The sequence below is a fragment of the Berghia stephanieae genome, chromosome 1, assembly GCF_034508935.2.
Source record: "Berghia stephanieae isolate SIO BIC M18660-M18661 chromosome 1, UCSD_Bste_1.3, whole genome shotgun sequence".
NCBI classification, from domain to species: Eukaryota; Metazoa; Mollusca; class Gastropoda; order Nudibranchia; family Aeolidiidae; genus Berghia; species Berghia stephanieae.
Window position 1 is genome coordinate 21996863 of NC_088360.1, and position 13078 is coordinate 22009940.

Consider the following 13078-nt stretch of genomic DNA (forward strand, 5'->3'; position numbering starts at 1 on the left):
AGAGAGAGAGAGAGAGAGAGAGAGAGAAAGAGAGAGAGAGAGAGAGAGAGAGTGCTAAAATTGCATCTAGTGATAAGTAGAGCAACATGAATTTGAAAAACTAACGAGGCTAAAGTTTGAGGTTAAAGTATTTGTGATTAGCTATTATATGTCAAAACAAGAAAACAACATGACATATAAGATCATATGGAGTGGTGGAACCTCTTTCCAAAAAGGAGTAGGGATGATCTTAGACCAAAAATCAACCAAATTTTACAAAGGGCACGTAGCAATCTCAGACAGAGTTTTGCTGGTTAAGCTAAGAGGACCTGTAGTTGACACCAATATTATTCAAGTTTATGCACCAACAGAAGAGGCGACAGATGCAGATATGACAGAGTTTTACCATTCACTAGACAAAGCAAAACGAATGTGTAAATCACAAGAAGTCCTTATGGTAATGGGGGACCTAAATGCTAAGATTGGCAGAGGCAGAGATGGTGACATAATCGGACCACATGGACTCGGAGACAGAAATGAACGAGGAAACATCTGGGCAGATTGGTGTAGAACAAATAAATTAATGATTTCAAACACCTGGTTTCAACAACACCCAAGAAGAACCTGGACATGGCAATCACCAGGGGACAGAGCAAGGAACCAGATAGACTTTATAGCAGTATCATCAAGATTCAGAAATGGCATATTAAATTGCAAAACCTACCCAGGCGCCGATGTAGACAGTGACCATGTCCCAGTTGTTTGTACAATAAGGATAAAGTTTAAAGCTATTCAGAGAACAGCTGGTAGAATAAAGAGGGATTACAGGTTATGCAAAGACAATGGCATACAAACAAAAATGAGAGAAGAATTTGAAAATGCACTCATGATACAAAGCCAAAGTGAACCTGATAATGAAAAATGTGAAAAACAATTTGATATATTCCAAAAGTGTGTCAAAGCAACTGCAGAAAAGCATTTACCAATAGCTCAAATAAACAGCAAAAAGGAATGGATGACAAATGAAATTCTAAACCTATTTGAAGAAAGACGAAAATGCAACAGAGGGTCTGCAGAATACCAAACATTGAACAACCACATTAAATCCAAATGCATCGAGGCACACGAGAACTATCTAGACTGGAAATGCTGCGAAATCGAAAGAGAATACAAACCCAACCCCCAACAAGCTCACCAAAGAATAAAAGAACTATCAGGGAAAAGGAAAAGCAAAGCAGCAGGAAGTTGTATCCAAAACAAACAAGGGGAACTGCTATTTGAAGAACAACATATAGAAAACCGATGGGTAGAATACATAGGCGAACTGTACAATGATCCAAATAGAAATGAACCACCACTGAAATTCAAAGAACCATTAAGCGGACCAAACATCACCAAAAGTGAAATTGAACATGCCATGGAACGAATGAGGGATGGTAAAGCAACAGGCCCTGATGAAATATCTGTAGAGGTATTAAAAAGCCTAGGAGATCTAGCAATTGATGAACTTCACATATTATTCAACAATATATACAATACTGGGAAAATTCCAGAAGATCTCTGTAACTCTATTTTCATAGCAATACCAAAGAAAGCAGGTGCAGTCAGATGCGAAAATTTTAGAACTATAAGTTTAATAAGCCACATCAACAAAATACTGTTGCGTATAATTATCAACAGGCTAAGGAATAAGATTAACCCCGAAATCGCAGAAGAACAATATGGATTCCAACCTGACAGAGGGACAAGGAACGCAATATACCTCCTCCGTGTTTTAAGTGAAAGAGCTATACAGGTTCAGACCCCACTATACCTCTGTTTTGTCGACTACAAAAAAGCTTTTGATAGAGTACGCCACGAAGAAATACTAAAACAACTGCACTCCATTGGCGCTGATGAGAAAGACCTCAGACTCATGCAAACATTATACTACACCCAGCAGGCATCTATCAAAATCGGAAACTCTACAGGAAATTCCATTCCTATTAAGAAAGGAGTCCGTCAAGGGTGTGTTGCCTCACCAGATCTGTTTAATCTATACCAAGAAACAATCATGAGGGGCATAAATAATATGGAGGAATAAAAGTGGGAGGTCACAACATAAATAATATAAGATACGCAGACGATACGGTACTCATTGCAACATCAGAAATCCAACTTCAAAGGATTGTTGACAAAGTGGTAGTAGATAGTGAAGCCAAGGGAATGGAAGTGAATATCACCAAAACGGAATGCATGGTAATACAGAGGGACCCCGAAAACAACAACACCTGCAATATAACGATTCACGGCGAGCAACTTACCAACGTAGAAAGTTTTAAATACCTAGGTTCAATAGTGACAACAGATGGAAGATGTAACCGAGACATACGAGCAAGAATAACTCAAGCCAAACAGGCCTTCATGGACCTGGGAAACATTTTGAAAAACAAACAGATGTCGTTCGGGATTAGATTCCGAGTCTTGAAGTGCTACGTGTGGCCAATCTTGTTATACGGATGCGAAAGCTGGACTACAAATGCAGAAACACAAAAGAACATTGAAGCTTTTGAAGTGTGGTGCTTGAGAAGGATGCAGAGAATATCGTATACTGCACACAAAACGAACGAAGAAGTGCTAAAACAAACATACCAACAAAGGAAACTAATGCCCTTAATAGTGGATCGACAACTATCCTTTTTCGGACACATGGTAAGGAAAGATAAGAATGAATACCTGGCAAGTTGTGGAAAAATACCTGGTAAACGCGCCCGGGGGAGACAAAGAAAAACACTCATAGACCAACTGAAGGGCTTCACCAGCCTAACAATCCAGGAGCTGTTTGAAAAGGCAAGAGACAGGGAGGAATGGAGAGAGATAATTCATGCAGTATCCGAAGCCTGGACCAGGCATGGAACCTAGAAGAAGAAGATTATTGGCAAGTACAGGAAGGTGAACATGACAATGAATCCAGTGAGCGCAATTTATTGATATGTGTATGTCTGTGTGTGAATGTGTGTGTGTGTCATCATCATCACTATGATGTGGTTGTTATGGTGGTTGTAGTTGAAGTACTGGCAGTAGTGATGATGTTTGTTTGTTTTTTGTTTTTAAGGGTTTTACGGCGCTTGCAACACATTTAGGTTATATCAGCGCCAGTAAAAAGGAAGAAAATGGGATAGTAAAAAGTTATAGAATTACAATAAAAGCACCCAAGAAAAAGTAAGACATAGGGGAACTGGGAACAAATAGGGATCAGATGTAGATTCCAAGAGCAGACCACCAATGCACTTAGTTTGAGATCACCTAAAAGTCTCATCCAGACACAAGCACAGGTCCCATCTAAGAGGAATACACTCAAATGTTTACCAATCATTTAATATAATATGTAAACTCAACATAATACAATGCATAACAGAGATGATTTACAAGGAAAAAAAATATCATCTCCCAAAACTATAACTATACATTCGACTGTTTCCCTCCCAGCCAAGGAGCTCCGGCAAGGATCAGGACAAAACTAAGTAATCGCATTCCAAGACAATGACAGGAAACAATTGGGAAACGGGTATGGGGGGATAGAAGACACAGCATGTACCTCCCTGCCCACTATGGGAGGTCAGGATCCCCACCCAGGTAGTGATGATGATGATGATGATGATGATGTGGTGGTGGTTGTAGTAGTAGTGGTAATGAAGATGATGTGGTGGTGATGGTTGAAGTAGTAGTGGTAGTGATGATGTGGTGGTGGTGGTGGTTGTAGTAGTAGTGGACGTGATGAAAATGTGGTGGTGGTGGTTATAGTGTGTGTGTGTGTTTGTGTTTGAGAGAGAGAGAGAGAGAGAGAGAGAGAGAGAGAGAGAGAGAGAGAGAGAGAGAGAGAGAGAGAGAGAGAGAGAGAGAGAGAGAGAGACAGAGAGAGAGAGAGAGAGAGTGAGTGTGTGCTAAAATAGCATCTAGTGATAAGTAAATCAACAGGAACTTGAAAAACCTACGAGGCTAAAGTTTGAGGTTAAAGTATTTGTGATTAGCTATTATTGGCAAGTACAGGAAAGTGAACATGAAAACGAATCCAGTGAGCGCAATTTATTGATATGTGTGTGTGTGTGTGTGTGTGTGTGTGTGTGTGTGTGTGTGAATGTGTCTGTGTGTGTGTCATCATCATCACTATGATGTGGTGGTGATGGTGGTTGTAGTTGAAGTACTGGCAGTAGTGATGATGATGATGATGATGATGATGTGGTGGTTGCAGTAGTAGTGGTAATGAAAATGATGTGTTGGTGGTGTTTGTATTAGTAGTGACTGGGGGGGGGGGGGGGGGGGTATCCACGGAACATTTTAACCTCACCGGAATTTGACGGAAGTTGCCCGGAACCCGAAATTTTTTTTCGGTGAATCCGGACTTTTGGCATCACTGAATTTGGCATGGGCTTAGAATACCCATTTGATAATGTACAAACAAATGTTTGAAATAATCCAATCATTACTTTTGTAGTTATTCATTATTATGTAATATGTCCTTAAAATAAATAAAACACCAAAAAAAAAACAAAAAAACAAAGAATGCCGACAATTTTATGACATTGCTCAATGTTTGAAGAATGTTTGATATTTAAATAAAGAATCAATGAAATAAGGAATGTGACATTTTTGTCTTATTTATTACAGGAAATGCGATTTCAGAATGCCAAAAGTTAGAGAAGGGTTTATAATTTCAAAGTACAGTTTTGAAACTATGTGAAGCCGGGTAGGCAGGGAAAGAAATATCAAGAAACAGGATGAAAGAGGAAGAGAAATAATGAGAGAGTAAAATACACACACACACACAAACACACACACATGCACGCACACACACACACGTGAGAGAGTGAGAAAGAGAGAGAGAGAGAGAGAGAGAGAGAGAGAGAGAGAGAGAGAGAGAGAGAGAGAGAGAGAGAGAGAGAGAGAGAGAGAGAGAGAGAGAGATACAGAAAAAGAAGAGCGAGAAGGGGAAGTGAGAGAGACTGCATGTGCATTAAGAGGGCGGGAGGGAAATAGAGTAAAGATTGAAGACTGACTGTATAATTATTTGTGTGTGTGTGTGTGTGTGTGTGTGTGTGTGTGTGGAGGGATGGAGGTGGAGCAAAAAATTGTAGGGATAGTTTAAGAAAGCATTTATTTGTTTCAAAGTAAGTCATAGTCAATCAACTGGAAACATATTGACCAATGGGATTGCAATTAAAGAAATGGCTGGTCAAATTATTCATTGCATTGTTTCCATTTTGAGTCAGATGACAGCTTGAGGAGGAGGGATTGGGACTTATTGTGTAGAATTTGGGAAAGTAGTAGGTCTAAGTTGTGGCGTAGTGTCCATTTTGTGTCTAAGAGTGCTCAACGGTGCGGAGCTGTGTATTGAATCGTGTTTGATACAAATATGGTACGAAAAGTGCTCGACATGTAGTAATGGAGCAAATTATCATTTTTTAAAATATTTACCACAACGACACATTACTTGGTTCAACCCACCTTTCGACAAAAACGTCAGCACAAACATAGGACAGCAGTTCCTGAAGTTAAATGATACATTCCAAAAAACCACAAGCTACATAAAATTATCAACAGGAATACCATAAAAATAAGCTACTCGTGTATGCGCAACATAGAACAAATAATTTCAAGCCACAACAAAAAAATATTAATAAACCACCGACAAGAGCAAAACCCACCCACCAGAAAATGCAACTGCAGAAATAAGGAACATTGCCCGATAAACAAACAATGTTTAGAATCAAGTTTAATTTACCAAGCCACAGTCCCGAAACTAAAACAAACAAGCAAGAAAAATATGTAGGACTAACGGAAAATAATTTCAAAACAAGATACAACCTCCACACCTCAACATTTAGAAACACTAACAAAAAAACATCCACAAAACTCAGCGAACATATTTGGAAATTAAAAGATAACAAACTAGACCACAACATTTCATGGAAAATTTTATCTAAAGCAACAGGATACACACCAACATCAAAATAATGTAGCTTATGTCTGGAAGAGAAATACACTATAACCAAACACCCTCATGAAGCCACACTCAACACGAAAATTGAGATGTACGGTACGTGTCCACATCGCCGGAAGTTCTTGTTAATTAACTTTAAACCGGAACCACTTCAAGAAACAACAAGTCAACAAAACAACTCAGTCCTGACGATGGCAAATTAAGCCTGAAACATTAATGTAGACTGTCTCAAACATTGTGGTAAATATTTTAAAAAATTATATATATATATATATATATATATATATATATATATATATATATATATATATATATATATTGAATCGTGTTTGATACAAATATGGTACGAAAAGTGCTCGACATGTAGTAATGGAGCGAATTATTATTTAAAATATTTACCACAATGTTTGGGGCAGTCTACATCGATGTTTCAGGCTTAATTTGCCATCTTCAGGACTCTTCAGGATGGCAAATTAAGCCTGAAACATCGATGTAGACTGCCCCAAACATTGTGGTAAATATTTTAAATAATATATATATATATATATATATATATATATATATATATATATATATATATATATATATATATATTCTTGTTGTCCCTCTTTCCTTTTCATCTATCTATCTATCTATCCATCTATCTATTAATAGGTCTGTCTCTCTTTATATATATATATATATATATATATATATATATATATATATATATATATATATATATATATATATATATATATATATTGAATCGTGTTTGATACAAATATGGTACGAAAAGTGCTCGACATGTAGTAATGGAGCGAATTATTATTTAAAATATTTACCACAATGTTTGGGACAGTCTACATCAATGTTTCAGGCTTAATTTGCCATCGTCAGGACTGAGTTGTTTTGTTGACTGTTGTTGTTTCTTGAAGTGGTTCCGGTTTGAAGTTAATTAAGAGGAATTTGCGCCGATGGGGACACTTTCCGTACATCTCACTTTTGAATGATTTTCCTTTGCCATCGTAATCGGACCCCACACAGTAGTTTTTAACCTGGAATAATTGATCTTCTCTCTAAAGAGCAATAACCATCCCAATCATTAGACTTTAATCCACTGGCAAATAAAAAATTTAAAAAATAAAAATGCAGCACCCGGCTGTGCTGGCTTTCTCACGTACTCCGAGAGAAAATCATCGGTACAGTCTTTCTCTTCCAGATCCCATTTGAATAGATTTCGAACACCATTCTCAACTGACTTCAGATCCGACGAACGGTCAAAGAATTGTTCAGGCATGATAAAAAAAAATAATGTAAAATATACAACGACAAATCCAGAAAGTTGATTGATAGTGCGAATAAAATTGAAATGTAGCAACGTTCAATTGAAAAACAAAAGTTACTTGGATGGAATACCGAAATTATGAAAACGAAAGTTAACGAACTGCGCTAGCTCGATTATATCGACACACTTCTCGTTTTTCAGACAGTGAAGAGTTGCGGTCAAATCGGAGACTAGCGAAGTTTCCCGATAATTGCCGAACGAGCGCTTGAGAGTCGGCACTAGTGCGGGGCGGTCCTTGGCAAGCTTAAGGGGAGGGGCGACACCTGAAATATCGATTTTTGGGTCAAAATATAAAATTTCAGTTTTTTTTTTATTATGAAAGAACAATCATTTTTTCACATATTTTCAGCACTGAGATGGTGATTTGGATAATATAAAGTTTGTAAATCGTCTTTCATAAGCATGGAAGTCGACATGAAAATACCAAACTTTTCAATTTTTTATGAAAATTCAACTGAAAATAATAGGACTGAAAAGCATTATAATCCATATCGATGTTGTAAATTTTGATATCGATAGTTTAGTCTACTCTTTGCCCGTCAAGTTGACACGGTTTCAGTCTCATAAATATCACAATATGGGCAGGGGAGAGGTTTAGAAACTGTTCGTCGCAAACAAAGATTGTGTGTCAAACAGCTGATAAGAGGTCAAGTTGTCAGGTAAATACAAGGTGATCACGAATGGTGCGATCTGATTGGCTGACCTTGTTCTCGACCTCTGACTCCGCGCCAGGGATTGGATGTTGAGTCAGGGTGAAAGTTCGCCTCTCTTACTATTATATTTTACTACGATTTGTTTACATTTCGATTGATTAGTTGTTTTATCAAATTTTGACACGTATTCACGTTAATTATCTCTAAATATTTCCAATTTTTACTGGATTATTATAACTATACCTAAAGTGACAAAAACATCCAAACGTTGGCAACAGTTTTTTGCTTCTTCTTCTTCTTCTAGGTTCCATGCCTGGTCCAGGCTTCGGATACTGCATGAATTATCTCTCTCCATTCCTCCCTGTCTCTTGCCTTTTCAAACAGCTCTTGGATTGTTAGGCTGGTGAAGCCCTTCAGTTGGTCTATGAGTGTTTTTCTTTGTCTCCCCCGGGCGCGTTTACCAGGTATTTTTCCACAACTTGCCAGGTATTCATTCTTATCTTTCCTTACTATGTGTCCGAAAAAGGATAGTTGTCGATCCACTATTAAGGGCATTAGTTTCCTTTGTTGGTATGTTTGTTTTAGCACTTCTTCGTTCGTTTTGTGTGCAGTATACGATATTCTCTGCATCCTTCTCAAGCACCACATTTCAAAAGCTTCAATGTTCTTTTGTGTTTCTGCATTTGTAGTCCAGCTTTCGCATCCGTATAACAAGATTGGCCACACGTAGCACTTCAAGACTCGGAATCTAATCCCGAACGACATCTGTTTGTTTTTCAAAATGTTTCCCAGGTCCATGAAGGCCTGTTTGGCTTGAGTTATTCTTGCTCGTATGTCTCGGTTACATCTTCCATCTGTTGTCACTATTGAACCTAGGTATTTAAAACTTTCTACGTTGGTAAGTTGCTCGCCGTGAATCGTTATATTGCAGGTGTTGTTGTTTTCGGGGTTTTTCTGTATTACCATGCATTCCGTTTTGGTGATATTCACTTCCATTCCCTTGGCTTCACTATCTACTACCACTTTGTCAACAATCTTTTGAAGTTGGATTTCTGATGTTGCAATGAGTACCGTATCGTCTGCGTATCTTATATTATTTATGTTGTGACCTCCCACTTTTATTCCCTCCATATTATTTATGCCCCTCATGATTGTTTCTTGGTATAGATTAAACAGATCTGGTGAGGCAACACACCCTTGACGGACTCCTTTCTTAATAGGAATGGAATTTCCTGTAGAGTTTCCGATTTTGATAGATGCCTGCTGGGTGTAGTATAATGTTTGCATGAGTCTGAGGTCTTTCTCATCAGCGCCAATGGAGTGCAGTTGTTTTAGTATTTCTTCGTGGCATACTCTATCAAAAGCTTTTTTGTAGTCGACAAAACAGAGGTATAGTGGGGTCTGAACCTGTATAGCTCTTTCACTTAAAACACGGAGGAGGTATATTGCGTTCCTTGTCCCTCTGTCAGGTTGGAATCCATATTGTTCTTCTGCGATTTCGGGGTTAATCTTATTCCTTAGCCTGTTGATAATTATACGCAACAGTATTTTGTTGATGTGGCTTATTAAACTTATAGTTCTAAAATTTTCGCATCTGACTGCACCTGCTTTCTTTGGTATTGCTATGAAAATAGAGTTACAGAGATCTTCTGGAATTTTCCCAGTATTGTATATATTGTTGAATAATATGTGAAGTTCATCAATTGCCAGATCTCCTAGGCTTTTTAATACCTCTACAGATATTTCATCAGGGCCTGTTGCTTTACCATCCCTCATTCGTTCCATGGCATGTTCAATTTCACTTTTGGTGATTTTGGTCCGCTTAATGGTTCTTTGAATTTCAGTGGTGGTTCATTTCTATTTGGATCATTGTACAGTTCGCCTATGTATTCTACCCATCGGCTTTCTATATGTTGTTCTTCAAATAGCAGTTCCCCTTGTTTGTTTTGGATACAACTTCCTGCTGCTTTGCTTTTCCTTTTCCCTGATAGTTCTTTTATTCTTTGGTGAGCTTGTTGGGGGTTGGGTTTGTATTCTCTTTCGATTTCGCAGCATTTCCAGTCTAGATAGTTCTCGTGTGCCTCGATGCATTTGGATTTAATGTGGTTGTTCAAAAAGCCAAAAAAGCAAGAAAGTTATGATGGCTCGTGGTTGACCCGTGGCCACAAATCTTTGATTGGAATGTGGTGTGTGATAGTAGTATTATGATAAAGCGATTCCAAGCAATGCCACAGCGGAAAGAAATGAGATGGGCTATTCTTGCTGGTCTTTACCACGGTTATTCCACCAATGACTTCCCTCAACATAGGTATTGTCCTCCTGAACCGGACTCCAGATGCTTTTATAATACTATATATTGCTGCCAATGTGTATCCTGTTGACACAAGCAGCGTGTAAATACACCTTTGAATTTTGATTTGCTCCATGAGCACTTGAAGCCTGTATATGCTTTGTTGAAGTGTTGTGAGATGAAGACAACACAAAATCCAAACGAAAGGTTTCATAATTCTGTTTGGTCAAGATGCCATAAAACATACTTCCATTCCCTAAAAAAAGTTGAGTTTGGTGCAGAGTATAATTTTGGTCCAACAGAAATAACATCCCTGAAAGTGTCTTTGGGCATCGGTGGACTGGGAGAACACTCCCAGATGTTGAGTCAGCAAGCAGAGTCAAAAAGACTTGACCAGAGCATAAGGGTTGCTCAACATAAAGAGAAAAAAAGACGCAAAATGAAAGCTCAGACCCGTGAAAAAGCCCAGAGGGAGGCAGAAAAAGAACACGGGGGACCCTCATACGGTGCTGGTATGTTATGAACTGGTTGTACGGTTTTGTCTTATTATTTTCATTCATTGTTATCTTTGATCTCGATTTTCTCAAAATGACATTTTTTAACACTATTTTTTATCTTATTTTGTCATTTATCAATCAATTTGTTTAAAACTTTGCATGTCAAGAGCTATAGTGATTATCTAAAATCATACAGAAGGAATTTTAAATATCTTTATTTTTTTTTGAAAAATTGACATTTTTATGTCAAAAAACATGATTTTTATCATACCGAAAAAGTTTTTTTTTTGAAAATTTATAAATAAAAATCTAATAAAAATTTAAAAAATGCTCTGTATTTCTTTTAATAATATACAAATATACAAGCATGCAAAATTTCAAGAAAATTCCATGGAAAGTTATTGAGAAAGTAACTTTTTAAAATAGCACCCAGAGAAGAGTAAAATCCAAGATGGCGGCCGTCACCATGGCAACCGGACACGCCCACCGAAATAAATCACATGGTTAGAATCCATTGGTCATAGGCAATGTCCCAATATAAAAATATATTGGATATAATCATTATTCTTGAAAATAGTTTCAGGTGTCGCCCCTCCCCTTAAGGACCACGGTCCTACGGTCCTTGGGAAATGAAGACCGCAAGGACCGGTCCTAGTAGGACCGGTCCTTTTCGACATTGAACATTCCTGAGAGACTGTTGGAAATTCGAACCGGTTTGACCTTTGAGAGCGTGGGATCGTTCATTCTTGAACCGTTAAAGACCGCTACACGATGAAAACCGTGGCCTACAGGAGTAAAACACACGGAGTAGTCACACTCATTTCAAATTGTAACCTAATTAGAGAAGAGGGGTGATGCCTTCTTTATTTGCTCACCGTACTTCATTGTTACTTCGATAATTTAATAAAATTTGAAATTTATCCCCATTAACGGAGATAATGGCATCGCCCAAGGCGTTGATCAAGTTGTTCGTGGCGTTGATACACACGCAACTCCTACCCCCCCCCCTCCCCCCCCCCCCCACACACACACATTAGAGGGCAGCGAGCATTGAAGAGTAAGAGAGAGACGTGAAGTTATAATAAGAGGGGGTGGATGAGGTGATAAGAGGGGTCGATGGTGACTTTTCGCCAGATCTAACAAACTCAGCTACCCATTCATTGCTGAGTAGACAGGGATTCAGAAAAAAATCGACTGCACCCGGGATCGATCTCTGGCCCTTTGCGTATAAAGAGAGTGCTCTATCAACTGAGCTATCGGGGTCCCCAAATATTCTATTGGACTTTTTTAAAATTCAGACGTTATAACTGGGTTTTTTGGAAGGAAGAAACTAATGAAACTCATATTATTTGATTAGTAAAAACACCAAACGAAATTTTAATATTATTGTATTATTTTAAATGACAACACTGCGATAGAAAGGAGTGGTGACAAGAGATGGACAAAAGAAAACAAAAAATCGGATTTGCTACTTGCTAGGTTCGACACACACACACACACACACACACACACACACACACACACACACACAAACACACACATCTTTTGTAGTCACATACATTTCAAACAATAACCCATTAGAGAAGAGGGGTCATGCCTTCACCATAGATCATTGTCATTGCGATCATTATGGTGTAGTAAATTTTGAAATTTACCCCGTATAATGGAATCGTCCAAGGCGTGCGCCTCCTGTTCCCCCCATCTCACACACGAAAGGGCGGTTTGCGGAGTGGAGGTTGGTGGTCGTCTGCCTGTATGGTCGTCTGTGTCGTTTAGTGTATGGCAAAGGGGGGTGGGTGCGATTAATTAAGTGGGATGGGTGGTGATTGGTGGAAGATAGGCAACCGAAGCAACGAATCGCTGGGGAAGTAGTAGGCTATGGCGCGAGACCGTAGGACCGTGGTCCTTGCAAGGACCGCCCCGCACTAGTTGAAAGGTGATAAGAAGTGAGGACCGCCGCCGATCTTCCCCTCTTGGACCGGTCTTCGGTTCACAGCTAAAAGACCGTCGGACCGCGGTCCAGACCGATCTTCAGCGCGGCACTAGTCGGCACTTGACTGCTCGCCGCCGGTCGAGTCGTGACCTTCGTTATTCTAGTCACGAAGGCCACGGTCGAGTTGGGGATCGCCGACACTCCAACAATTGACGTCACTCGCAATCAGACTACTTTAGCAATAAAAAAATAAGTGACCCGGGAGATCGCAACGACTGTGATTGTCGGAAAACCGACAATTGTCGGCACACATGCAGGTCTAAATATATATATATATATATATATATATATATATATATATATATATATATATATATATATATATATATCTTTGCCCATCTAATCATATCAATCACAAA

At 38.7% G+C, this 13078-nt stretch overlaps 1 protein-coding gene across 6 annotated transcripts in view; it reads right to left on the reverse strand.

Moving 5' to 3' along the window:
- Positions 1-13078, reverse strand: part of LOC144970399 (uncharacterized) — a 57140-nt gene that overhangs the window by 33977 nt on the left and 10085 nt on the right. Inside the window, exon 1 of one of the 6 annotated variants that reach the window (XM_078910014.1) lies at positions 7123-7353. The exons of 1 other annotated variant lie outside the window; for it this stretch is intronic. Coding sequence is in view for 2 of the 5 variants with exons in the window: in XM_078909988.1 (XP_078766114.1) it covers positions 5960-5965 (6 nt within the window). In the remaining 3 variants the exon portion in view is untranslated. Of the gene's footprint in view, positions 1-5463; positions 5486-5959; positions 6106-6783; positions 6918-7122; positions 7354-13078 lie in introns of those variants that run through there. 4 more of the 6 variants (XM_078910005.1, XM_078909988.1, XM_078910023.1 and 1 more) reach the window with 4 other exon arrangements.